Source organism: Scophthalmus maximus, chromosome 17 (genome assembly GCF_022379125.1).
Source record: "Scophthalmus maximus strain ysfricsl-2021 chromosome 17, ASM2237912v1, whole genome shotgun sequence".
Classification (NCBI taxonomy): Eukaryota; Metazoa; Chordata; class Actinopteri; order Pleuronectiformes; family Scophthalmidae; genus Scophthalmus; species Scophthalmus maximus.
The window spans coordinates 5,509,442-5,534,871 of NC_061531.1; the positions used below are offsets into that span (position 1 = coordinate 5,509,442).

Below are 25,430 nucleotides of genomic sequence, written 5' to 3' on the forward strand. Positions count from 1 at the left end.
CACAAGAGCAATGCTACCGAGTGATGTTGAGCAGCTTTACTACACAGATGCATTAGAACGCCTTCTAATGTATCCATGCAATACCATTTAGCATTTTATCAAGGTAGCATTAGCTTACTGTCATCAAACTGATGTTACATCTAGGGCTGACTGGAATGTTATTACAATTCATCCTTAACGTGAATGTCTGTGACAAATTTCCTGACAATCCATCCAAAGGGTCTGCAGACATTTTCACCATAAATATTAAATCTCAACTTCTTGGTGGAGCCTAGCTGCACTAGTGTGGCTAATAAAACAGCAGAAGCTGCGTCACAGCTGAACAGATCATATTTTAATGTTTTGAAGCTGTGACACTGAATCGCTATGGCAGCTCTCGATTACAAGGTAGCACCAAAAGGTGCTTTCTATCGCTTCTGGAAATTCTACAGTACAGACACAAAAATCGAAATTCTGTACTCACAGTAAAATATCAAATCTATAAAACGAGCAAGGAGTGACAGTACTTTTTACATGATCAAAGAAAAAAAAAGTTCAGGTGTTAAATATATTATGTTATGTTGATGACGAGTGAAAGAGGTCAACATAATTGTTCCTGTACATTTCAGTAAAAAAGACGCTCAGCAGTCAAACCCACTGAACAGCTAAACCAATACACACATTCAGCACATCACACACAGTCGCACACCCGTTCACACGACAGTCCACTGTACAGTCACAGTAAAACTGAGCTGACATGGCAAGAAAGATTAACATGTCCGGTAAAATGTTTCTTTAAAAAAAATATGACAGTTAAAAAAATTAAGAGAATGAGGTTTTTAAAAAAATACACTTTAAAAACATGTTGGGACTAAAAAATATCCAAGTTGTCAGATGCTGGGCAGTGGCTTGAATTAAAAGTCCGAGAGTCGCTCCTGTGTCCGAACCGTTCCAGTCACATCCGCTGACTCTGGCTGACAAATCCCTCCACGCCGATCATCGTCCTTTACTCACAGTCCAGGCATGATGTAGGCGATATTGTCCAATGTATTTGACTGGTAATAAATATATTTAAAAAAAAGAGAACTTTGTTAGTCCAAAGAGTAAACACAAGTGAAGGAGATAGGAAGCGGAAAACAGCCAAACTAGTTCTGTTCATGCATTTACAAATGTCGGTACCATACCAGGACGTTTCGAGGACATCCGTTCAACTGTGGTATCTGTGCTGTGAGACACGTCAGTGGGCCCAGCGCACACAAAATGGAGTCCAGAAGCACAGACAGACTCCCGGACACGGCAACCATCCCCTAACACAAAGACACAACATCAGACTTAAAATCGAAAATGTGGGGCACAGTTTAAGGTTGTTTCTTTAATTTTATCTATTGAGGATATTAAGTCATTTACTAATCTGCTGTCTTTATATTTTAATAAATGTGTAGAAAGGTTACAGGTAAAGACAAACACTGCAACATGCATGTTGAAAACGTACCTCTGTTTCTTGTAGTCGATGGCCAATCAGGGACAGGGACTCCCCAAGCAGCTGCAGGTGCGCTGCTGCATCGATGGGATCCACATCTGGAACTCGAGCAGGGGACAGGGACATGGTGCTGGGCGATTTGTTTGGCGACACCAGCCCTGGTGCCGCTCCTACAACTTTAATGTCGAAACACAATTTTAAAGACACCGGTAATGAGATCTGACAGAGAAAGAACGAAGAGGCGGGAGGGCCGTGTTTAAAATACCTTTGCTTTTGCTCTCAGCGGAGCTCTTGTGTTTGATCGTTGTGGCCTCGGCCTTGTTCTGTTTGTGCTGCAGATACTGAGCTTTCTGCCTCCACACCTGGACAGAGGAAAACACAGCGCAGAAAGCACAAGACGTTAAGGGCGACACCACGACTGCAGGCACAACAGTGATATTCCATTAAATTGGACACCTTTCCCAAAACTTTTTCCGATTTTAATTACAAATGAGGAAAAAAAACAACTTACTAGTTTGTCTTTCTCAGGCATCGCTTTCCAAACCTCTGCCAACCTCTTACTTAGCTCACCAAAGACTGCAGATCAGAAATACACATATAATGTTTAAATGTGTATTTTTTTAGTAGATATGTTTCAGACTGTCCTTCTTTTCAAACGACAATCTGCTTATGACCGAAATGACATCCACCAAGGTGGTTATGTTTGTGCCCCTGTCCGCCCCTGGTTTGTTTGTCAGCAGGATTTTCACAAAAAATACTGAACGGCTTTACACGAAACTAGGAAAGATGGGACACGGGCCAAAAAAACATTGTGTGATAGGGTGGTTGTTGTTGTTGTTGTCTTTTTGACAATTTCACCAATTTCTCAGGGAATAATTCATGGTTCTTGATGAAAAAAAAATCTGGCATATTAAGAGGACTGATATCTATTTGTGTGTGCAATTTAGCGCGGCTTGATTGAATTTCAGACGACAGTTGGTCCTTGGTGGAGGTGTGCGCTCTACTGAGTGACATTCTAGTTATAAGAGAGTTATACTAGATTTCACTCACCTAGTCCTGGCTGTTCTGCATTTATGTTGACCCTGTACTCCTTACAGAACACCTGATATGCTGTTGTGTTTTTCTTCTTGGGCTAAATGAGGAAATAGACAATAATATCAGTAAAAAACTAAGCATTTTGGTCTGAAGTGAGGTATGTTGATGGTTGTTAATTCCAGCGACACTAATAGCTAATATTATCAACTCTCAAAGAACTATGACTCCACGGTTTCCTACCTTTTCTTTTTCCTTTTCATGCTTTTCCCGATCCTTCTCTTCTTTCTTCTTTTTCTTCTCCGTAACTCCATCACTGCCTTGATGGTGGTGTGGAGGGATTGGTGTGCCCATGGCATACATCGGACCAACGGCACTGTGAGTGACGGTGGGATGGGAGTGGCTGTGGCCCTTCGATGAGTCTAAAAAAAATCAAGCAAAGGTTATGACAAGAGTGAGGGTTAAAGGTTTAAGAAATGGAACATGTATATTTAACTCTGAGCAATGGACTGACACATTAAGGAAAAAGTGCAGTTTGATTTTTCATTCTGGGTTCAGAGAAGAAGGAGGCCCTCCCAGTTTACACATTATTGAATTGAGCTTGCCTCGGAAAAAGCCGAACAACATATTAAAACTTACAATCCCACACCTTTCTACGAAGGAAGTGTCCTAAATCAAAATTTCATGCTACATTATCTAAAATATGAAGGAAAATAATATTATCACAATGTTCACCAAACTATCGCAAAATAGTATAGTTAGTAAAGTGAATGTAGTAAATATACTTTCCATCCTGTTTGACACCGATTTTATATACGAACTGTGTCTTAGGTGTCACACATTCCATTCATGTTCTTATTCAATTGTCATTTCTCTAGGGTGTAGAAGTTTAAAATCTTTTCAAAAAGGCAAAATGTAAACAGCCACAGAGTCACACAACAGTGACCTGTGGCACTGACTGACCTCTGCACAACTACGGACCAATGCAGTGAGTTGAGACAGATCCAAATAGAGAACCTGATGTGCACGTTAATGTTTTCTCTCATCAGTGATGTAAAATATTTGCTTCGTCTCTCACTTTTTTCAGCACCATGGCCATGGCTACAGTTAGACAAACTGAGGGCTTGGTTTGCTGCTCCTGCTGTGTTTGACCGGGAGAAACCAGTAGCTTTCTTGTCTCTTGTAGCTAATTGGAAATGACAGTAATAGAAATTGTTGGCAGTCATTTTTTTAAATCACCAGTATGTGTCATCACAGTACAAAAAAAAACTAGTAGAACACCTCTGATGTGAATAAACTCACCTCCAAATCCTTTGCTGTGCTTCTTGTCTTTCCCGCTCTTGTCCTTATCTCGGTCTTTCTCCTTGTCCTTTTTCTTCTTGCTTTTCTTGCTCTTCTTCTTCTTTTTCGACAGGTTTGTGTAGGAATCGTCGATCACCAGCTCCCCTGCCTCCAGCTCGGCCCCAGATGAGGAACTCTCATCTCCCATGCCACCTCCATAGTGACCTGTTTGACAGTTAGCAGAGCAACGCAGAGCACATGTTCATAAACAATTGAGAGTTAAAGTTCTACCAGTGGAAAGGTGTCCTGATCCAGGCATGTTTGGATGACAACTGCATCTTGTGAGGCGTCGTTTAGATCTACTTTACCTTCCACCTCCACCTCTTTCCCCACTACAGGCAGTGGATCTCGATTCTGCTGTTGTTGCTTCTTCTTGGGTAACTTTGAGACCTGCATCCTGTCTCGCTCCTTCTCCTTTTTCACACCTCCTTTGGATGAGTGTGGCGTGAATGGGAAGCTCTCCCCGTCCTCCTTCTCCGGCGACATGATGAGCTTCATCTTCAGCCCGTCTGCCTCGCGTAGCGTTAATGGCTCCTCTTTGGGAGCGCCGCCGTGGAACAGAGACGACTTTGACGAAGAGGAGTGTTTCTTGGAGGAGGATGACGAGGAAGGCATGGGGCGGGAGTGAGAGAGGGAGTGGCTCCCTTTGCTTCCGCTGCCGCTGCTGCTCTCACGCTTGCGGTCCTTGGAGGAATGTGAGGAGAAGGAGGGATAGGATGGTTTCTTGTGTAAGTGGGGGCTGGGGTCCGAGCCTGTCGCCAGTGGGGAGGTGATGGCCTGCAGGAGACCCATTGCTGTATCTGTCGGGTGGGAGGACGATGGCGAAGACATAGGTGGGGAGCGGTCTGCAGACTTGTGCTTTTTCTTGTGAGAAGGCGGGCCTGAACCATCGTGGTCTGACGCACGGAGAAGAATGGAATTTTTTTTTAAAATGCCATTACGGTCATTTCTTGTGAATAATACAATTATTAAAATATATCAAGATCTCACCTCTGTGATAGTGGTCATCGCTATGTTTCTTCTTCTTTTTATGGGACTCCCCTCCCAGCATGAAAAGTTCTGAGTCCTGATTGGAAATTACACAATTACTTTGCGTCAACATAGTCAGACACATTTTGTTCAAAACATAGAAATGTCAAGTTGCACTGTTATATACAAGAAAAAGCTTAATGTGATATTAAACTATTAGAGAAAGTTACTGCACAAAGATTACTTACCTTGGGTCGTTTCTTGGAGGACTTTCGGACCTGAGCAGCTATCTCCTCCTCCTCCCTGAGCAGATCCTTGTACGACCTCCTCTTCTCTCTCTGGCTACGGCCGGCCACAAGGCCCCTCTCTCCCTCCATCCCCACATCTGAAATATTAGTATTATGATCTTTAAAAAAAGATTTTCTAAGAAACATGTGCAGTGAGAAACACTACACAGGCTATATGATGATTTTGTTACATCTCTTGACATGTTCTCCCTCTCTTGTGCTAGCATTCAAAACAGTGGTGCGGCAGTCCCTGAGTGACAGCACGTTTTATCCCTACCTATTGGGTTGCTGACTGCACAAAAGTGCATAATTCTGTTTGATAAGCCTGCACAGTAGGAGTACTGTAAAACCACATTACAAGTAGACATTACCCATTCCTCCTTTGCTCTTGATCTCCTCAAATGCCATGGTTCCTTCTTTGCCAACTCGTTCTCTTGTCACAGGATGTCACTGACACCATAAAGGCAGGATAAAGATCTGTTAAGTAAGCACAGAGGGGGAAACAATAAAATTGAAGTCAAGGCATTGAACATTAGTAGAGTAGTAATAACAATATATATTCTGGCCAAAGAGAATAGGAGCCGATTAACGTAACAAAGTGGAAAACCAAACATGTTTTCATTTTTCTCAGCATCTCACGTTAGCTAGACATCAACAAACACAACTACACCTCAGTGGGTATGTGGTTGCTACAACCACTCCCGGTTGGTACTTCATTCAACACTTATACTGGACAACTTGCGGGGGAAAAAAACATGTTATAACAATAATAAAGTCTGTCGCGTGGAAAAAAGAGATAGCTAAACAAATTCCCGCCTACTTTTTATGAAGATACATAAACACACCCCCTCTCCATTCACTTTCACTCCTTAGCTTCCCATTCCCAATATTTCCAGGACTCGAGTCCGCACCGCCGAGTGTGCCCTCGGCTGGCCGGTGTGGACGGCGAAGGAAAGCCCGAGGCTTTCACCCACAGCTAGGCCGCGGTCGTCTCAAGTGGACAAAAACAGTGGCAGACATGCACAGAACTCCGCTCACGTCCCCGTCCTCGCCGAGATGGCAGCGTGTGAGGTTTACAAGCACCGGGAGGTGAGGGAATAATTTGTTTATTAAATGTTACTACCTCTATGAGATCTCCGATTTACGCGGGTCCGGTCGCCATCTTTTAATATAGGCGAAACAATACGTGTCCGTGAAGGGGAGGGGCTTGGGTACTGCGGCCAATCAGCGTGGAGGAAAGTAGCCATATTAGCAGCACATTTGCTAAAGCGGTAATACAGTGTATCCTGGTACACCTCTAAAGGGCGCTCTCATTTAAAATGTTGATATTTAAATTAGTATATTGTAATACAACAGAAGCCATGATAGTGATCCCAATCTTTATCACTGTGTAGAAAAGACAGTATTTCACAAATGTATTCAAACATACTAATTTATTGTTTCACAAATATCAATTTTCCAACAGCATCCGAGCCAATTTTACAATACAGTTCACATACAAAAACGTGACATGCAACACAAGAGAAAAAGGCATTGTGATCCAAAGTTGGCGCTGAAAAGAAATCCAAAGTGGTGAAAGCTGTCCACTCACTTCACAAGAACTACATCTCATAATGAATATAGAGCTTGACTAATAACAACAGGCAGTGTGAGAACATGTCAGCGCGCGCACACACACACACACACACACACACACACACACACACACACAAACACAAAAACACAAAAGGGAGCCGAGGTCCCACTGCAGTAGCTTGGCTTCCGTCTCCACCAGCTTCGTGTTCTGAATGTATTTTGCCCCTCGGGGTTTCTTTTATCTTTCTTCCTAAAAGCTGATATCTGTCAATAAGCAGAGTGATTATCTGCTACACTACAGTATGGGCCATTGAAATCTGAAGCATCTTTTCAATTTAACCAGGATAATTTTGTAAGCATTGTTGGCATATTATTCTTCGTCATTAGCACATTATAAAATGACAAGTGTTCCAGTGTTCCAAACCTTTTTTACTGTAGGTAAATACTTTGTTTGGAATAAGGACAGAAAACCACGGCCTCATGATTCAGGTTTACTTGTCAAACGAAGGCTAGTCAAGCAGAGACTTGCTTGAAAAAGACCACGACTTCAGTTCCACATACACTTTGTCTACCTGTCCCCTAAATTCTGTTTCTGTAGACTGAGTGATGTGAAACTGGCCAATAAGTCAGTCACCTCATCCACCTGAAAAAAAAACAAAAAAAACATGGATGAGTCGATGAAAAACAAATGCACAATGGCCATCAAAATCTGCATATTGAAGAATATACACATCTCAGTTCAATTTCAGTTTTCATGTATGTGAATATGGATATGGTCTCTGTGGGTCTTACCTGCTCTTTGGTGCGTGTGTGCTGCAGCTGTGTCGAAATGCGTTCCAGCCTCTCTTTAGCTTCGCTCTGGCCCATTAAGTTCAGGTACTCCCTCAGCATTTGAATTATCTAGAGAGATAAAGAAAAAGGAAAAAGGATCATGATTTGTCTGTACCAAAGTGCTGAGTTGTGATTCACGAAGCCAAGAAAAGGTAATGAGCTCTCTACCTGTGTGACTTCGCCTCTCAGGGTTTCTAAGCTGCGAGAATCTCCTTCCTGCAGAATGTTGAGCTTGGAGCGCGCTAGATGCAGTGGGGTCCTGCCCGCTCGGTCGAGGGCATCCACACGGGCTCCTTAAGAGAATCAAATACATATGTTTATTAAACTGTTATGATAGACATTTCATTTTAATCATAATCTCTAAAGTTTTATCAAAGTATTGGTTTCATTATAAGTCTAACAGCATCGCTCAAAAAATTGAGACATTGTTTATTTGCAACAACATGGTTATGCTTTAAGTATTTATACATACATATTAAAAGTATGACAGTATGACAGTTTATCTGCAGTTACTGTGGTTACAGTCCTACAACTGAATATTATTATTAATTGAATTGTTATAAATGACTATAGCTCAAAATAAGTTTATATGCTGTTGGAGGCCAATGTACAGGCACAGATATCGGTCCCTTTCGTGTATTGCTTAACAACAGGAGTTGAAACTGTTGAATTCACATGTAATAAAACTACCATATAGATGTAAAAGATGTTATAAAGTGGGATTATCTACGATAAGAAGTCATGCACCTTCATGGCAAAGGACAGCTAATTGAAAAGTGTCCCTTGTATAAACATGGTGATTTTATTCCCATGTATTTTCAGCTAATTTATAAAGAGTTATCTTTAAAGGGGAAACTGAGCAACATGCATTCACCAACATCATCAGCAGTGGTCTCACCTCCTCTGAGCAATGTGGTGATTACAGGCACATGGTTCGTACAGGCCGCTGCAGAAAAAACATTTAAAAAAAGACATTAACAAAACTGTTTTAAACCACACAAAAAAATGTGACTTTATACGCTATCCTGCAGTATGTGTGTACACTTTCGCAGATGTGATTGTACAGCAGCTGCACATTTGGGGTGAAACCACAGACGTGCACGACCGCATCGCTGCAGGGTTTAGGTGTCATGGCGATTGTTCTCTCTCACCCAGATGGAGGGGGGTATTTCCCAGACTGTCTCGCTGGTTGGGGTCAGCGCCGTGGCCCAGCAACAATTGCACTAAAGGATATAAAAAAAAAAAAAAGAAAAACAAGAAGACTTGATTAAGACATTGATACATTTATAGTAATTGTTGTATTCATCTCTGGTGACTACTCTTAAAAAATGGATTGATAAATAGGATAAGCTACAAAACAGCACAGTTGTTCAGTGTATTTTTCAAAGACACTACAAGTTTCTAAATTTGGAGTTTGGGGTTTATTGGGTTGTATCATGTGTGATTCCCCAATGAACGGCCGTCGCATGATCTTAATAGCTGTCACCAACCTACCAATGCTCTCATTGCCATTGCAGGAGGAGAAATGAAGAGCAGTCCTCCCTTTGTCGTCAGCTGCACAGGGGTCTGTGTCGTCCAGCAGGAGCTTCCGAACTGAAAGAACGCGGCTGTATTAACAAAAAACCCAGCCTTCCTTCACACTACTTTAAAAATGTTCGCCTCACTGCTCATACCTGTGTCGATATCGTTGCTGTTCGCGGCCTCCCTCAGTCTTTTCACAGCTGTGGAGATAAGACATTCAAAGTGAGAGGTATATGGAAATATGGCTGTGCGACTGCGGAACGAAAGGGTCCGAGTGCAACTTGCTCATTTGGCAGCATGTATTGCTTCTGTATTGATGGATGGATAGATGGATGGATGGATAGATACTTTATTGATCCCAAGCTGGGAAATTCCTGTGTTACAGCAGCAGGTATCACACAACAAACGTTACAAAGTATACAACATATACATAAAAAAAATGTGAAAAATATACTATGATATTGCAAAAAAATAGAGAATAAGGAAAATAAATATAAAGAATTTACATGAAATAGTAATAGTGGAAAACGATGTAGCACCGTATGCTGAAAATGTTAAATGTTACATCAGTGTAACATTGTGATTGAATAGGAAAATTAATATTTAGAGATGATACTAGATATCTAGTGTTATTCTGCCGCTATACGAATAAATGATGTGATCACACTGTTGCACAACTTGGTCAACATTCATCATCTCTACCTGTTTGGTCAGGTTATCACACCCGAATTTCAAACTGAGTGACAGCACCATGATAACACGCGCGCGCACACACACACACACGCACACACACACACACACACACACACACACACACTCCTTTCACAAGCCACAACACCTTACCGTAGATATCTTTCCCGAGAGGACCCAGGCTCCGCGCGGCTCTGTGGTGTCGCCGGGCCCGGCCGCTCCCCGTCATCTTCCCCAGCTTGCCCGCCACGCCGCCGGGGCCGCCGAGCTCTGCTCGCCCCGGCTCCCACAACAAGTGCAGGTACCGGAGTTCTTTGTCTTCCCTCTGCCCGGCTCGACCCAACACCACCTTGCCCTCTCCGATACCACTCATCCCGAAGCCGACAGCGGCGGCGGCGGCGGCGCCCCCGTCGTCCATCCTCTCCACTGTGCCCAGCTGCTGCTTGTCCGACGCGCCCCGGGTTTCTTCCTCTCCGGGTCCGGGCTCCACCACGTACTCCCCCTCGGAGCTGGACGGGTCGTTATCCGAAGCCGTCGCGACGATAGGGCTCCACCCGTCCATACTTTATCGTGACATACGGAGACTGTGTTTCGACAGCACTCGCTACGCGCGCGCCTCGCTACTCCTGCCGAGGCGAGGAAGGAAATAAAGCTGTCATAAAATATCTGGAGTCAACTTTGCAACCAAATGCAGTCAGCGACGCCCGGGGCCATTGCGCGGCGCCACAACAACACGAACACTTATCCCATCAACGTCTTTTCCATCCTGGGTAATTTTTTTTTGAAGTATTTACGCAGGAGATGCTTTTCCTGCACAGCACCAAAATGTCCCCTATTTCATGTTTTCCGTCTCAACGCACACTGGTAGTAAAACCCGCAGCCATTGTACAGTCGACGGCCACAGGGAACTATCGACCAATCAGCGGTTCGTTTGTTCATTTGCTAGGGTCCAATTAGAGCAGTGCATCTAAGCAGCCAATCAAATCGTCCCTGTGCACGACCGCGCATGCGCACCGGCAAAACAATATTAGAATTAAAAAAAAAATAGAAACTTTGTATCCTCTCATGTTTTAATCAGCATTGTGTAAAATGTATAATGAATAATCATTTCGTAACACCCAACCTTCACCTATACAGTTTCATATCATCTTAATTTCCATGATTGGAAAATGGCACATTATACATATATATAAATATTTTGTGAAAAAATACTAATGAGGGAGTTTTCAAGGGACAAAGTGCTTCTCAGTGAAGAGCAGTGTTTTCCAACATGAGGGTTTGGACCCCAGGAGGCCACGTGATATGTCTGAGGGATTACGTGAAGGAGAAGCACACAAAGTTATGCTTTTTTCCCCCAGACTTTTACATTTTTTCTATATGATGAATTACAGGATAATAGTACTCATTCAGGATCCTTACACATTATTAAAACAAAGCAAGGGAAGTCACTCTTTGGTTGAAATAGTCAAGTGGTATAAATCTGCAATTGCTGACGAGGGGAGGCAAGTAGAGACGCAAAGAAAGTTGGGAAACACTGATCTGTAGGATGGTGATCTGTAAGAAAATATATTTGGTCTTGTGGAGGGAATGATTATTGGTGCTGGAGGTAGTAAGTCAGAGGGACCAGCATCATAGGCAAAGCTTTAACAAACTTAAGTGAAAGAATCAGAAGTCAAGTCCTGAAGTCACGGACGCTCCAGCTTGCGGCAGGTAGTCGGGAAACGCCGGGTCAGCCCCTGATGTGCCTGCATCCTTCTCAGCGGGCATCGGTCCAGCGGCGCGTACGTGCTGCCACAGCTGACTGTCGTGAGCAACACCCTGCTGCTTCAAGTATCCGTGCTGACAGAACAGCGGCGGCTTGCGGTGGGTAAGGGAGAAGCGGAAACATGTTTCTAAAAGACAAAGCGAAAACAAGGGGATGAGTCACAGGCACCCTCTGCTCCACAAAGAGTGATATCACTCTGTATTGGCTGAGAAGAGCAAATTAAAAGTTAATTTTTGTACTCTGAATTTCTTTTCTTTTGTAGTTTGGCAGCATTTGTCTTAGTCCTGCTATTTGTCCACCACAAACTATTTTCATGGATTTCAATAATATAATAATAATGATATGATAATAATAATAATAATAATAATAATAAAAGCCCCACAAACAGCTGTTATATGAAGTGAAAGCTATCAGGGGAGATAGTCAATGAAATCTCAAGATAAAGCTATTTGTACTTTTTTCTTTCACTCTTTTTGTTTCTATTATCAAACCTAATAATTGGGGCAGAAGCTAAATCTCTGTTACAGACCAGCTGCTGACTTGCTGCTTTACCTGCATAGAAGGCCCTTAGGTCAGTCTGGACACAGTGCTCCAAGAAGCGCCGCAGTGGCTGGATGTGAGATATGGGACTGTCCCATTCTGTGAGGAAGTCTTCAACCATGTGATGGATTGCCTTGGGCCTTGGCAGAGGCCAGCCATTGGGGCGCAGCTTCATTGCTTCCTCTAGGATGGAAAGAAAAGTACTTACATTAATCAAAAATGCAGCAATTCAATTTCAAAGAAGTGCATTTACTTTTTAAGGGTAGCAGAACTCTTGCTCACCAGTGGGAAGTGTGTCATAGTAGTATAACACAGGGTGCAGAAAGTTGGATTTCCAAGCTTTGGTCCAGTCTGTCTCAGCCCGGTTGCGGCCAAGAAAGTCGATTTTCTTCTTCCCATACTGCATGACTAGAACTATCAGTCCCTGGTTGGACACCTCGCGGCCCGAGAGAGAGGAGAACTGAGGCAGGGCCTGGATGGGAAACTCTTCCAAATATTCACAACGGGAGCTTAAGAGTGAAAGAGAGAGGAAAGGAACAACACATGATGAGCAAAAAAAGAATTAACTGTAGCTTTGTTTATTTGTGAGAATGCCAGTTAATGTAATTTCCCTCAACATAATTAATAAGTGAAATGCAAACACACATTGAGTGTGATATTAATAAGATTAATACAGGAGAAAGTTATTACTGGTTATATTGAAATAATATTAACTTACCCTCGAAGAAGTATCACGTCCCCAAGCACCTCAAACATTTGGTACGGCCCAGAGGCCTCGCCGACCCGCTTCAGAATCCAGGACTGCAGCTGCGTTGTCAACAGCTTTGTCGATGGCCAGGGGTTGCTATGGTAACGTTGTTCAAGTATACGATGAACAGCTCGCGCTGTGGCAGGAAAAATCCATACAGGTAATTAAATAACGGTTTGTCTGCACTCCACTTGTAACACGTGTTCATGTATACCAGGATGTGATAATTATCACAGGATGGATGCGAAGACCAAATGAAGTCTCTGATCTTTTTCAACAAGCACTGCTTCACCTACATGTCAGATAGTAATAAAACATCTGTTGGATTTCACCTGTGTAACGGAATCCATGGACGAAGCCGCCGGCAGATGAGCGGTAGTCTCTGGAGTGAGCAGCAGTTCCCAGCACAAACAAGCCGGGGGTGTCCCTCCCTTCATACCAGGCCGTCACCCCCGGCAACCTCCCTTTGGCATTTTCACTGTTCGGTGGGCAGGCTGAACTATGGAGAAATGTGAACGTTATCTATACAAAACATATTACACAAAGTCATATGGTTCAGGGTAGTAGCACAACACACCCAGTCTAACATGTTACATAAATCCCTACTTGTCAAATATGCTGAAGTTGAATCTGAATCCAAGGCATCGTATCACGCGGTCGTAGGGGTTGCGTGTGGGGAAGTTGTCGATGTGATACCCTGGCAGCTCCTCTGCGGTCACTTCAGAACTGTTCTTCCCCTCCCGGTTTTGTACGAACTTACTCAGAGTCAGGTACAACTGTCCCTTCTTCTCCTTCTCCTTCTTTCTCCCTGATCTCCTCCTGCCTTGCTCCTCTGGACGAGTGATAGCTATTTTCTCCAGGCGTGCCTCCACCAACCCATCGAGGGACTTGAGCTGGTATGTGTCGAGTAGCTCGTTATTCACAGCTCTGAAAGACAACGACAGTTCATGTTAGAATCCCACCTAAACACTGACAATTCAAGTGTATTAATATTATTGGAAATATGCACCTTTATATAAATAATAGTGTGAAACAAAACAGAGTTTAAATCAATACAGAACTGATGATTTCTGTTGATCCCATAAATTACGTCTGGAAAAAAAGGTTGGGAACCACTGATGTATTAAAATTATAAGAAATCGCCACATTTTTCTGCAGTACCTGAGGTCTCCAACATAATGTGTTTGCCAGGCCAGGCGAACAGGGCTGGAGCTGAGCATGTGCACGCGACTCGCCCGTCCCAAGATGCTCTGGGCTGTTTCAAAGGCAGAGTTCCCCTTCCCCAGGATAAGCACCGCCTGGTCCTTGTAGTCCTCGGGGTTGGTGGAGATGGACTCGTATCCCTCAACCAGCTCGGAACCGACGAACTCCACCTTCTGCGGGACCCACAAACCCGTGGCCACCAGGAGGACGCTGAGGGAGAGGGAGTGAAGAAGTAGGATACAGTACGGTGCAAATTCACAGTGCACACAAATGGGACAATTTTCATCACGGGTTCAGTGTGACTGAGAATACCCGCATTGGTAGTTAGATGCGTGTTGGTCTGTCAGGATGTAGCTCCTGCCCGTGGCCGACTGCATGGCCCTGATCCTTCCGATGTCCACGCCATAGCGGACCCTCAGCCCCAGCTCCTTCGCAAACATAGACAGGTAGACCGGGAAGGCGTCAGCTGGCGGGTAAAACTCGCCGCTCACTCGCTTGAACAGCAGGTCGGGTTTATCGCTGAGCAGCGAGTTCCAGTCGTGACGCAGGTTGAACTCCCTGTTCTGCCTTCCTGTGTGGATCTTGTTGATGCTTATGAGCTTCCTGTGTCTGGGATACCTGGACACACACACACACACACACACACACACACACACACACACACACACACACACACACACGGAGCAGACGAGGCAAGTGTCAAATTGTTCTCCTTGTTACCCCGTGAAATGCTCTCACAAGAGTTTCCTCACTTGTCGAAGAAGCTGCCCGGCCCCGAGTTCCTCTCCAGGACGATGTAGTCCCGTTTGGCCCTGGAAAGGAAGTGTCCCATCTGCAGTCCCGCGGGCCCGGCTCCCAGCACACAGTAGTCAAAGCGGCGGGTGCCATTGTCAGAGCAGCATGCTGCACAGCCAGTCAAGATGAGGAGGAGAAAACAAGGGTGGCTCGAATCCATAACCTGCAGCACATATACGACATAGTCCAACATTTTTTTTTCACAGAATAGATAAATGACAGCAATGAGTTAAACAATTTGAACATTTAGAATATGGTAGCAGCATAACATTTGAGGATTGAGGATGGAACAATGGCACAAAAAAGAGTCTCTTTGACGCATCTGTAAATATTGTTTTCCATTGTTGGTATAAACCATAACTCGATCACATGTGTTACTTATCATGTCGCCCCCCTCGCCCCCCTCGCCTGGGTGGGCATTTGGGGCCGCGATCAGGGCAACTGCATGGCAACGCAGTGGCTCGATGCACCGGGGGCGATCTACTTACAAAACCAAACATCACTTCAGCAACGGCCACGTCGAAAGTCACTGGGCCGGCAGTTGAACGTGCGGTCGATCAGTTTTTATAGGCAAGGTGAAGAAGAAGAAGAATAGTCTCAAAACCAACCCCGGCTCTCCCTGAACTCTTCGGCCCCGCCGTTACATCACACCAGCCGCCGGTGCGGCAGATGTGAGGTCGGCCGGCGCGACCGCGAGGATCACCTTTTCACACGCGTCGACCGCTCGCGCGCAACATCTGGAGTTCAGCGCTCATCTCTGTCGGACCCGTCCAGATGCGTGGCCTACATGTTTGCCACTCGGCATAAGTCGTCCCCCCCCCCACCCACCCACTCCTCCTCCTCCTCGCGAGTGCACTGGCGCAATCCACTTCCCCCCTCCATAATGGAGGGCTGCTTGCATAAGGGGGCGTGATTAGAAAACATACCACAGAACGGAGGAGACTCGGGGGTGGGGGGGCGTCTGCCTCCTGACGGGAGATGAGCGGGTCCTCGGGGTGGGGGAGGTGTGGTCCGATCATATTTCACATCAAGTCAAGAGGAGCTTTGGAGCGATGACAAAATGCTCCGCAGCACGACGGCGATCTGTGTGTAACGCGCGCTTTTTGCCACGAAGGTATCCAATAAATCAATGACGTCAAACACGCGCACGTAGTTTTCCCTCCTGCCCCTTCTCCTTCACAGGACATGACTGACATCTGTGAAGTGTGCGAGGGCACATATGTCAAACTGAGATTTAACGCAGAGAAAACTTTCCACCTCCAGCAGGGGTGTGTCGAGGGACTTTGGGGGGGGGCCCCGGGCCAAAAGGGACGCGGGGGCCCCCTTCGGTGATATAGCAGATCATAGAATTTAATGAGTTCCTCACAAAACTGTCTGTGCTGTGGACTAACGCAGTTTTAACGGAAGGTGGTGGTGGTGGGTAATATTCTCTGTATTTAAAAGAGGATAGAAGGAAAGGTCTATCACTCAGAGTAACCTACTTGAACAGTTTAAATAAATAATACCCGTCTGCGCTCCGTTGTTGCTGATAAGGACTCGCTGTAAGGTCGATCATGTTGCCTGACCAACAAGAAAGTTCCATCACCTGGAGGTTCCTTCTATTTTAAACTTTCCTCAGGTGAGATAAAAAATCCTCTGTTTTTCTGGTTTATTGTTTCTACTGTGTTGGTCCTTCCTGGCACATGCTGGTATGTTAACGGACACACTATACATACAGAACAAGTCTACAAAATGTCAGGGGGCTTTTTCAATGTGCCTGTTTATTTGTATGGACATTTTACACTGACATTGTGATAAATATAACTACTACACCCTGAAATGACTATTACAAGTTAAAGTCCTTCATTCAAAAAGTTACTTAAGTACAAGTATCCGCCGTTAACATCCTCACACAATATTTTATACTTCATAATATTAAACTGTTGGACATGTAAAACAAATTTCATGAGAAATCTGTCCACATGGAGCTAATTTTAGGTAGTTTACATCCTGCTGCGACATCTGGGAATACATCAGATTACATAAACGTATTTTAGGGTTTGTGTTTGTGCATAAACTTTCAATCTGAAAGGAAATACAAGTGTCAGATACATGTAGCTGAGTAAATAACAACAATATTTCCAACTGAAAAGCAGTAGAGCGAAGTATTAGGATATAGAGTCAAATGAAAATTGAGCTCATGTAAAGTATTTAAGTACTTACTTGGCTACACTTCCACATTTCTTTTATCAGAGTGAAGATGTGACCCGGATGGCTCCAACTGGCTTTTGATTTCTGTCTCATCATGTTCTTCCCTCCTCCAACTTACCCACACATCGCCTTGTCATGTTAAGCTGCAGCAGCCCGAGTAAAGTGACTCAGCACTCACACTTCCCATTCGACTCAGCAGCTCCAGAGATCACAGCTGTATAAAAGAGGTCGGACAGGGCGGAGATGCAGCAGTGGACCGCTCGCTCTCAGGAAGCGACAACTGTGGACGCACTTCAACCAGCACAGAGGAGAAAAGACTTCATCACAGGTAAATACATCAGGTCACACACACACACACAAAGTTTTGTACCCTTTCATTACTTTTGAATGTAGAAATAAATCATTCATTACATTCTGCCTAGATGGAGAACATGAAGAGCGCAAGGAAATATGACACAGGGGGCGTTGGCAGGTATGAAAACGGACTTAATTGTGTTGAACATATTTTTTAAAATATGTTAAATACTCAAATGTTTTACTTTTTTTTTTATAAGTAGCTAATTGTGTGTTTCTGGATGTGATTTCATGCTTTTAAAGTTCCTTCTGTGTTCTTCAGTGATTTATCAGAGCAGATTAAAGCAGCCACCAAAGACAGCCACGTCAGAGCCGAAAACACACAGCTGATGCTGAGTTACCAGAAGGGACAGATCAGCCTGGTGCAGTACAAGGTACAGGTTCTACTAGGTAACTGGGCTCAGGCAACTCGCTCCTGGGATAAACGTTCTGAAAATATTGACCTGTTCTCGTCTGTCAGGTGCTGCTGTGTTCCCTCTACGAGATCTACAAGGCGCTAGAAGAGGAGCTGGACAGAAATTCTTCCCATCCAGCCGTTGCGCCCATATACTTCCCCCAGGAACTCGCCCGTCTGGAATCTCTGGAAAGCGATCTGGAGCATTTCTTGGGCTCCGACTGGAGGCGGAGGGTGATTATACCGGCGGCCACACACCGATATGCACAGAGGCTACGAGAAGTGAGTGGAACATTGCGAAGTGTTGTTGTGGCCTGTTGAGAAATAATCCGCAGATCCAGCTGATTAATAACCTTACTCCACAGATTGGAAGGAAGAACCCGGCGTTGCTGGTGGCCCACGCCTACACTCGGTATCTCGGTGACCTTTCGGGAGGTCAGGTGCTAGGGAAGATCACCCAGAAGTCTCTGGGTCTGAGCAGCAAGGAGGGGCTTTCGTTCTTCTCCTTCCCCGGCGTGAGCAGCCCCAACCGCTTCAAGCAGCTGTACAGGAGCCGGATGAACGGCATCGACCTGACGGAGGAGGGGAGGAGGGAGATGCTGGAGGAGGCGGTGTCCGCCTTCGAGTTCAACATCCAGGTGAGGGAGAGAGCGACCGACGAACAGATTCACTGCACAGACGGTCGACGAGGGCTGCAGTCGTTCCTTAACTCGCACAGAAAGAGGAAGTGAATCTGTAGAACGCCTGCAGAGAAAGCACAGAACAAACTCATGAATAGTTTTTGCATCTGTTTTTTTCCCCGCAGGTTTTCGATGACTTGCAGAAAATGCTGAGTGTCACAACAGCAACAGCGAACCAATCCAACGTCGTCTTCCCAACCGCCGCGCACCAATCGCCACGCGTCATGCAGTTCGCCGTGGGACTGTGTGTCGCGCTGGCCACCGTTGGGTTGGGAATGTATGCCTTATAACCGCCACCAGCACGTCAACAGATTTATTAAAGATAGATATTTCGGTCAGAAATATACACGACCTCATTAAAGCTCAAACTCATTTTCTCAACATTTGCATGAACTCTATTAAACAAAAAAACTGCCTAACTCGTTTTTTTTTTAAATGTAAGTGATGAAAACAAACTGAAACATGATTTCAAATATCTTATTTATTAATTGTTTTTGACAGAGTAAGCAGACACTTTACACAGACATCTTTATATTGACACAGAACATGAACAGCTAAACGGTGCGGTCCAAAACATGTTTTCTTTTTCATCACGACACGGTCGCTGCCAGGAGTCCAGATCCAACTGAATTAGTCCCAAGTGTACATAAAAAAACACAACAACAGTTTTCATTCATGACTGAGATAAAGAGATTCCTGGTCAACACAGAGTCGCACGAATAAGGAGATCACAACTATTTACATCGACGAGAGCGTGGACACGAGCGGCAGCAGCGGTTTCGCTCTACTTGACCCTGTAGAGTACCTTCCTCTGCATGCGGTGCTGGAGCTCACCCCTCCTCAGCATCAGGTGCAGGACTTTGTAGATGGCGTGCTCGGGATACTTCTGTAGACGGGAGAGAGAATGTGGAGGTTTAACTCAGGGCAGAATAAATTACAGAGAGAAAATAATTTTTTGGGGGACTAGATAACTGGACGGAAATTTTAAATCTTGTCTTATATTTGTGTTATTTTGTCTTTTATCACACTGCACTGGTTTTCATCATCATACCTACAGTATATAAAGCATTAAATTGCATTTGTGTGCTGTACAGACAACCTTAGGGTGATACTTGTATAAACCCAAGATGCATAAATTCATATTATCTTAATGAGATCCTTTGGTGTCACTCTAGTGCACATCTCAAATGTGTAATATATGTATTATATTATATTATTAATAATATATATAACAGGAACAAAGCAAAGTCGGCCAATATATACAAAAACAGATGCTGATTTCTGCCCATTATTAGTCAAAGTACAATTATTTTCACTAAGTAATGCAAGAAAAGCTTTGGTATGTGTTCATTTATGTATTAAATCTGACTTTTCAGGCCTGTTCTCATGAGTAAATGAGAGAACAGAATATTTTATTTTACTCCCTCCATGGAAAACAACAGAGCCTGGACCTGGACCCCTAACCAACATAATCATATTTACCTTTAAGAAAAAATACAAACAACTTTACACTTTATGTCTCTTTACACCTTTATGATTTGCTCACACTGACCTGTTTGGTAAAGTCTTGCACGATGCTGTGCTCCGACACCTGGGAGCCGATGGCGAAGCGTCTCTTCAGCTGCTTCTCGACGCGCGAGATCATTTCCTGGTCCTCCTGAGAAGTGAAGCCCTCCACCCCTGGACACAACGTGAGGTCGGAGAGACGTTAACAGAGCGTGAGGCTGCTGTTTGCAGTTCACAGACATGATTATCTGATCAACAGTTAAGAGCAGCGGATCTCGAACATTTTCTTTTGGTCACATACGCCCAGGAATTGAGATGAGGTGTCGAAAATGTGCACATTCATTTCACAAAACAAAACTCAAAATTGCTCCAGTCACAAACACGCACCTGAGAGGCCGCCGGACAGCGCAGCGTCCAGCGTGGAAACCTGGAAGAGCCTGAGGGCCTCGTCGACCTCCTCCTCTCCAGCCACGGCCTGCAGCTTCATCTTCGCCAGGGACTCTGCGATACGCACGACCGCCTCCAGCTGCCTGGAAAACCAAGAGCATAACATATGTTTTACTTATGAGTATCAAAGGAGCAGTAAAGAAAAATACATTTCCACTACTGATGTGCAAGTATAAAAGAGAAGGCGTGAAACTACCTGACAGTGATGGGGATGGAGGGTCTTTTGTCACTCTCCCTCTCATGCTCCCTCGCTCCGCTCCTCATCACCACGTATCGGTTCTTCAGCTTCTCCGCAGCCGCCGCAGAGAGCCGAGGGCCGCACTTACTGTAGGCAAACATTCAGGCACAGTTATATACCGGTGAATGCACAGAGTAGTTCGAGGCTTCCAGAAACGAAATGCTTTGTACTCACGTTCTGGCGTAGGCAATGTATTTCTTAAAGGTGGCGAGTGTGACCTCGCCCTCGACGCCCTCCGTCTGCGTCCGAGCGCTCAGGTGAACGTTCATCACGTGACGAGCCAGAGTCTACAAATATCAAACATCTCGCTCAGTAACAATGTCGGTGTAAAAGGTTTAAAAGCAGCAAAAACCCCCTCCGCCTCCTCACCATGTCTCTCTGCTGGTCATGGTGGTCTTTGATGATGAAGATCATGTCGAAGCGAGACAAGATGGTGGGCATGAAGTCGATGTTGTCCTCCCCCTTTGTGTCGTCCCAGCGACCGAACACGGAGTTGGCTGCGGCCAGGACGGAGCAGCGGGAGTTCAGGGTGGTGGTGATGCCGGCCTGGGAGGAGTCGAGACGTTAGATGGTCCCCTTGGTAGAATAAGGTTATTGTGTTTTTAAAAAATGTATACAGTTGGGTAAATACCTTAGCGATGGAGATGGTCTGTTGCTCCATGGCCTCGTGGATGGCCACTCTGTCATCCTCTCTCATCTGAAGAACAAAAGTAGGTTTGTCTTTCAATCCTCGAGCACAAGTTAAGACAAATAAACAGTTCCTGCCACTCAAAACTGTTCTCACCTTGTCGAACTCATCGATGCATACAACGCCGCCATCAGCCAGCACCATGGCTCCCCCCTCCATGATGAACCCGCGAGTGTTGGGGTCCCTCAGCACAGAGGCAGTCAGACCAGCCGCGCTGCTGCCCTTTCCCGAGGTGTAAACCTGAGGACGCGGAGTCAAGGCTCGGAATCAGCAGGTGAATTTAGATTCTAGCATAACACTATTCATGATGACGTCTGGTGCAGGATTTAAGAAAGAAAAAAAAAGTTAAGTAAAGCTCCGTCATTAAAGGAGAACATAACTACCCCAATAGGCGAGCATCTCTCCACGAACTTGAGCAGCTGAGACTTGGCCGTACCAGGATCTCCCAGCATTAGCAGGTTGATGTCGCCTCGCCGAGTGAGACCGTCGGGCAGCCTGAAGGACGGGGAACAAAAACATTACTGCACCTGAAGGAGGAGGGGAACGTGCAGCAGACTGTATTCTTTCTTTCTTCTTCGACATTCTGTACCTTTTCCTTGAACCCCCAAACAACAGACAGGTGATGGCCTTTTTCAGGTCGTCACTGCCGTAGATGGAGGGAGCAAGGGAGCGCGCCAGAGAGTCATAGACGTTGGGGGTCCCCGCCAGTGCTCTCAGCTCCTCCTCCTCCTGTGGAGAGACTGCTCCAGTGGTACCACGGCCTGCGAGAGACGAAGAAACCACACGTCAATATCTGCCTGGGGCCTATAAGGATATATTCACATTATCATATGCATCACTCCTCACCCGCTCCTTCTGTGTCCATCTGGATGCCGACCACTCGCAGGTAGGACGCTCGAATGCCCACACCGGCGCTTTTCTCGTTGCCTTTAGCCTTTGTGGCAGCCATTTTCTTGATGGAGTAGATACCTATGATGGTCACTCTGTTGCCTGGGACCACGCGGTCACACAGATAACTGAGAGAGAAGGAAATCCAGGTTGCAATCACTCACGCTCCACATTCGCAGGAGCACAGCAGCAGGAAAAAAAAAACTGGGTGCTGGGTTAAATATGAGAACGCGCTCCTCACCGATCACAGTAGAGCTGCAGGTGACGGGGCATCTCTCCGTGAGGCACGGCGTCCGGAGCCTCCTGCAGGCGCAGAGTCTGGAAGTCCACGCAGACGCAGCGGTCAGGGATAATGAAGTAAGGGTCTATGGGACACTTCACGCTGCCGGTATTCTCGCTGAGAGAGGAGAGAGTTTTCAGGGAGTCCGTCCTGCCCGAGGGAGAAAATCTGCCTCAGCCAACACCGACGGTCAAACTCACCTGTTGCACTTGCGCGGCAGAGCGTAACCCTGCAGGCCCGGGGGCAGAGGGATGTTGTTGATGACGGATCGGCAGCCGCGACACTGCAGACAGACCCTGGTGGCCTTCGCCCTCACCGCCGTGGCTGAGATGACGATGCCGTGTACCTTTACCAGGCGGGACACCTGCTCGGACTGCATGAGGAGACAAATGACAAAAACGACATTGGACCAAACTGCTGATGACGCCAAAGAGGAAGGTGAGACGAAAAAGACGCACAAGTGCGTAAGTACCTTGAGGTTGCGAATAGACGCGTGATGGGCGTCGCTATTCATCATGACCTGGATGTCCTGCACCGTCTCCTCCCCTGCGGGCCGGGGGCGGGTCACTTCGTCAGCTACCTCCTTTGCGGCTTCCTCCAGCTGTAGATTATACCAACAATGTCAGGAGATTGATCCAATAACAAACACAACAACAAGTTGAAAAGGGGGAGAGGAGGGGGGGGCAGTCTATTTGTATTTGAGAAGAAGACCCACCAGTGGCAGGTTCTCGGAAGGCAGCTTGTAAAGACAGTCGGACAGGTCCTCGTCGAAGCTGGCGAGGTCCTCCATCTCCACCTCCACCCAGTACTCCCCCAGGGTGTAGTGTCTCTTCAGCTCATCTCTGATTAACGGAAAAACAAACATGAGTAACGTGTGTTGAAAAATCAAATGTCATCCGCCAAAACTAAAGAACCACACGTACAAAAGTCAGATCAAACACAGCGACTGAAACTCTAGCTTCAGTTAACTAACTACAGACAATATATATATATATATACACGGTAAAAACAAGCTTCCATACATAACGGGTTATTAAGTTATGCATATGTGACTTGCTGTTGCACTTGTTCGGGTTGTGGGGCCTCACAAATGACACATTAAGCAACATTTCAGTATTGAAGAGTCTGACTCTCACTCCCTAATGTAGGTCAAGCTCCAGAAATGATGGACCCTTCATTTCCCACAATGCAGCTCAAGAGCATATACTATTAGATATCCCCTCACGTTGTTGATGACGAAGATACCAATAAAAACAACAACAAATGTTGATCTATATGGCACCTTTCAAGGTACACAAGTTATATAGTTTTGGAAAAAATAAACAACGATGACACGATCGTGGTGATTCCTTTGTGAAGCTGATGATGAACCTGTTTCCAAAGCTGAGTAATACCTCTGATGATTTATAACCTTCACTTCACGTGTGAAATGAGTGGAATGACCCTTTAATGTCGTCGCTCGCTCTCACGAGGTCCCCCCTCCTCTCTGGAGGTCAGGTCGTGTTGCCCCCCACACAGTGTAGCTCTGTCCCGTCACTGCTAACGCACGCGCGGACAGGACGGACTCACCTGTATTTGTAGGTGAAGCCGGTGCGGTCGGTGCCCACCCGGAACTGTCGGAGGAACTCGCGGAACCGCTTCTTGATCTGGACCCTCTTCTGTCCCCCTTCGTCGGCGCCGTGTCCCTCTCCGCCTCCGAAGCTGTCGCTGTAGTAAACCCCGGGGTCGTCGAAGCCAGACATCCTGAAGCAGCGGTGCGAGGGACAACGGAAGACTTTGATAAGTCGCTTTCCTTAATTTCAAAGGAAAAGTCGATGGACGTAAAGCGCAGGAGACGTGTCCGCTCCGACTCTGTTCCGCGGCAAAAACTGAACCGTTTCCTGTCCGTTTCCCGCGGGCAGCCTCTCGCGACGCCCCTCTCCTTCCCTCCGATTGGCTCAAGGCAGAGAGCGCCTGTTGTTATTGGCCGGAGAGGTTCGCTGGGGGCGCGTCTAAGAGGAGGAGGCGGGGCTGGTGAGCACCGATGGCGCGAAAAGGACAAGAGGAACTGGAGGAGGGGACGACGCGTGGGGAGGATCAGCAACAATGAGCCTCAACGAACCACCAACACAAAACAAAACCTTTAAATACTTCTCATACTTTACTGTCTGTATTTGTAAAGGGTACAGTTACAAATAACTTTTAGATGCTTTGAAATAATTAATTTCTCCTTATGTGATATTACTTTGTGTGACGCTATAGCTGCAATGAGTGTGTATTCATCCATAAATGACCAGGGGGGAAATGCATCTATTCTTTCTCTTCCAATCGAAATCCAGAATTCATTGGCATGAATTTTTTATTATTATTAGAAAAGTTTACTTACTAGGCACAAAATGTCTCCTACTTCAGTGAAAATACCTCCAGCAGTGTGCCCATGAGGTTTCCCTTTTCAATGTCACACTTTGCTCCTGTCATAAACTCAGATTAAAGATGCAGAGAATAAAAACTTTGCTTAGAGTGCACTGCACACTACAGAAACACAGTTTTGCACGGAGAAGTTCACACATCCAGATAAAGAAACAACAAGCAAGATGCATATTTTTTTGAGTCAAGATGAGTTTTAATATTGTCCATCTTTACAGCTCTTCTTTTGGATCTCTTGAAACAAAAAGCAACAGAGCAGCTCTCCTGTTAAGATAGCACAAGACTTGTTACAGCCCATCCTGTAAAATGGTGAATAAATATGCTTATTTTCTCATGGTCACAGGAAAATAAGCATATTTACGGTCAGTCAAAACAACAACAAAAAACAGGTTTGGTTTCAAAGTTTGAGTTCAATGTTCTCCATCATAAATGATGATAATGCAAAGTTATTGCTAGTTACGTCCTTAAATTTGTTATTATATTCACAATTATTTAAAGCACAACCTGTATAAAAGTATGGTTGACTAATTTAAACTCATCTATTGTCAACAGATGAATGAACCTTGTATATATGTTTTCTGCAGCATAAAATTAGAAGGACAC

General features: G+C 45.3%; 5 protein-coding genes across 11 annotated transcripts; 1 reads left to right on the forward strand and 4 right to left on the reverse strand.

Moving 5' to 3' along the window:
• Positions 1-312: 312 nt before the first annotated feature.
• Positions 313-6,345, reverse strand: hmgxb4a (HMG box domain containing 4a). Of its 4 annotated transcripts, none has more exons than XM_035614797.2 (14): positions 6,212-6,345; positions 5,460-5,565; positions 5,050-5,186; positions 4,823-4,898; positions 4,141-4,728; positions 3,794-3,997; positions 3,570-3,677; positions 2,735-2,913; positions 2,510-2,591; positions 1,971-2,035; positions 1,725-1,821; positions 1,472-1,635; positions 1,164-1,286; positions 313-1,034 (listed from the first exon to the last, which is right to left on the reverse strand). In XM_035614797.2, exons 2-14 carry the CDS (start codon positions 5,494-5,496, stop codon positions 990-992), a joined length of 1,905 nt encoding a protein of 634 aa, XP_035470690.1. In that variant the 5' UTR covers positions 5,497-5,565; positions 6,212-6,345; the 3' UTR covers positions 313-989. The 4 variants fall into 4 exon arrangements, with proteins under 4 accessions (XP_035470690.1, XP_035470692.1, XP_035470691.1 ...); XM_035614799.2 differs by lacking the exon at positions 6,212-6,345 and adding an exon at positions 5,934-6,079; XM_035614798.2 differs by lacking the exon at positions 6,212-6,345 and adding an exon at positions 5,909-6,063.
• A 157-nt stretch (positions 6,346-6,502) lies between these two features.
• Positions 6,503-10,612, reverse strand: ankrd54 (ankyrin repeat domain 54). Its single transcript, XM_035614818.2, has 8 exons — positions 9,859-10,612; positions 9,168-9,215; positions 8,989-9,087; positions 8,646-8,717; positions 8,393-8,440; positions 7,663-7,787; positions 7,456-7,563; positions 6,503-7,306 (listed from the first exon to the last, which is right to left on the reverse strand). The coding sequence occupies exons 1-8, from the start codon at positions 10,265-10,267 to the stop codon at positions 7,232-7,234; spliced, it is 984 nt and encodes a 327-aa protein (XP_035470711.1). The 5' UTR covers positions 10,268-10,612; the 3' UTR covers positions 6,503-7,231.
• A 158-nt stretch (positions 10,613-10,770) lies between these two features.
• On the reverse strand, positions 10,771-17,095 carry foxred2 (FAD-dependent oxidoreductase domain containing 2). 4 transcript variants are annotated; one of them, XM_035614793.2, is made up of 10 exons: positions 16,959-17,095; positions 14,714-14,919; positions 14,274-14,579; positions 13,920-14,171; positions 13,365-13,685; positions 13,091-13,257; positions 12,729-12,894; positions 12,293-12,519; positions 12,023-12,193; positions 10,771-11,597 (listed from the first exon to the last, which is right to left on the reverse strand). In XM_035614793.2, the coding sequence occupies exons 1-10, from the start codon at positions 17,040-17,042 to the stop codon at positions 11,371-11,373; spliced, it is 2,127 nt and encodes a 708-aa protein (XP_035470686.2). In that variant the 5' UTR covers positions 17,043-17,095; the 3' UTR covers positions 10,771-11,370. The 4 variants fall into 4 exon arrangements, with proteins under 4 accessions (XP_035470686.2, XP_035470689.2, XP_035470687.2 ...); XM_035614796.2 differs by lacking the exon at positions 16,959-17,095 and adding an exon at positions 15,460-15,598; XM_035614794.2 differs by lacking the exon at positions 16,959-17,095 and adding an exon at positions 15,245-15,578.
• Positions 17,096-17,145: 50 nt separating this feature from the next.
• hmox1a (heme oxygenase 1a) lies at positions 17,146-18,793 on the forward strand. Its single transcript, XM_035614829.2, has 6 exons — positions 17,146-17,274; positions 17,369-17,418; positions 17,563-17,674; positions 17,761-17,976; positions 18,060-18,332; positions 18,500-18,793. Exons 2-6 carry the CDS (start codon positions 17,369-17,371, stop codon positions 18,662-18,664), a joined length of 816 nt encoding a protein of 271 aa, XP_035470722.1. The 5' UTR covers positions 17,146-17,274; the 3' UTR covers positions 18,665-18,793.
• Positions 18,794-18,837: 44 nt separating this feature from the next.
• Positions 18,838-24,310, reverse strand: mcm5 (minichromosome maintenance complex component 5). The gene is made up of 16 exons (XM_035614789.2): positions 23,991-24,310; positions 23,137-23,263; positions 22,894-23,022; positions 22,622-22,794; positions 22,383-22,538; positions 22,100-22,269; positions 21,843-22,014; positions 21,637-21,748; positions 21,350-21,493; positions 21,197-21,262; positions 20,935-21,111; positions 20,740-20,852; positions 20,524-20,652; positions 20,268-20,410; positions 19,927-20,054; positions 18,838-19,260 (listed from the first exon to the last, which is right to left on the reverse strand). Exons 1-16 carry the CDS (start codon positions 24,161-24,163, stop codon positions 19,159-19,161), a joined length of 2,214 nt encoding a protein of 737 aa, XP_035470682.1. The 5' UTR covers positions 24,164-24,310; the 3' UTR covers positions 18,838-19,158.
• Between the last annotated feature and the right edge of the window lie 1,120 nt (positions 24,311-25,430).

Bases quoted from the DNA above. Each gene is read 5' to 3' on its own strand.
- foxred2 (XM_035614793.2), bottom strand. From the start codon at position 17,042: ATGATGAGACAGAAATCAAAAGCCAGTTGGAGCCATCCGGGTCACATC. The intron at 13,258-13,364 runs GTAGGGATTTAT...ATTTCTCCATAG, and splicing joins AACTTCAGCATATTTGACAA to TTCAGCCTGCCCACCGAACA. The intron at 12,895-13,090 runs GTGAAATCCAAC...TTCCTGCCACAG, and splicing joins CCATGGATTCCGTTACACAG to CGCGAGCTGTTCATCGTATA.
- hmox1a (XM_035614829.2), top strand. From the start codon at position 17,369: ATGGAGAACATGAAGAGCGCAAGGAAATATGACACAGGGGGCGTTGGC. The intron at 17,419-17,562 runs GTATGAAAACGG...TGTGTTCTTCAG, and splicing joins GACACAGGGGGCGTTGGCAG to TGATTTATCAGAGCAGATTA. The intron at 17,675-17,760 runs GTACAGGTTCTA...CTCGTCTGTCAG, and splicing joins TCAGCCTGGTGCAGTACAAG to GTGCTGCTGTGTTCCCTCTA.
- mcm5 (XM_035614789.2), bottom strand. From the start codon at position 24,163: ATGTCTGGCTTCGACGACCCCGGGGTTTACTACAGCGACAGCTTCGGA. The intron at 22,539-22,621 runs GTGAGTTTGACC...CTCCTCTCTCAG, and splicing joins CTGCCGCGCAAGTGCAACAG to CGAGAATACCGGCAGCGTGA. The intron at 20,411-20,523 runs GTAGTTTCACGC...TTGGTTTTCCAG, and splicing joins TCCATCCCCATCACTGTCAG to GCAGCTGGAGGCGGTCGTGC.
- ankrd54 (XM_035614818.2), bottom strand. From the start codon at position 10,267: ATGGACGGGTGGAGCCCTATCGTCGCGACGGCTTCGGATAACGACCCG. The intron at 9,088-9,167 runs GTATGAGCAGTG...GCGTTCTTTCAG, and splicing joins CAGCAACGATATCGACACAG to TTCGGAAGCTCCTGCTGGAC. The intron at 7,788-8,392 runs GTGAGACCACTG...GATTCTCTTAAG, and splicing joins CACCACATTGCTCAGAGGAG to GAGCCCGTGTGGATGCCCTC.
- hmgxb4a (XM_035614797.2), bottom strand. From the start codon at position 5,496: ATGGCATTTGAGGAGATCAAGAGCAAAGGAGGAATGG. The intron at 4,899-5,049 runs GTAAGTAATCTT...ATTTCCAATCAG, and splicing joins CCTCCAAGAAACGACCCAAG to GACTCAGAACTTTTCATGCT. The intron at 1,287-1,471 runs GTACGTTTTCAA...TCTTTGTGTTAG, and splicing joins ATCGACTACAAGAAACAGAG to GGGATGGTTGCCGTGTCCGG.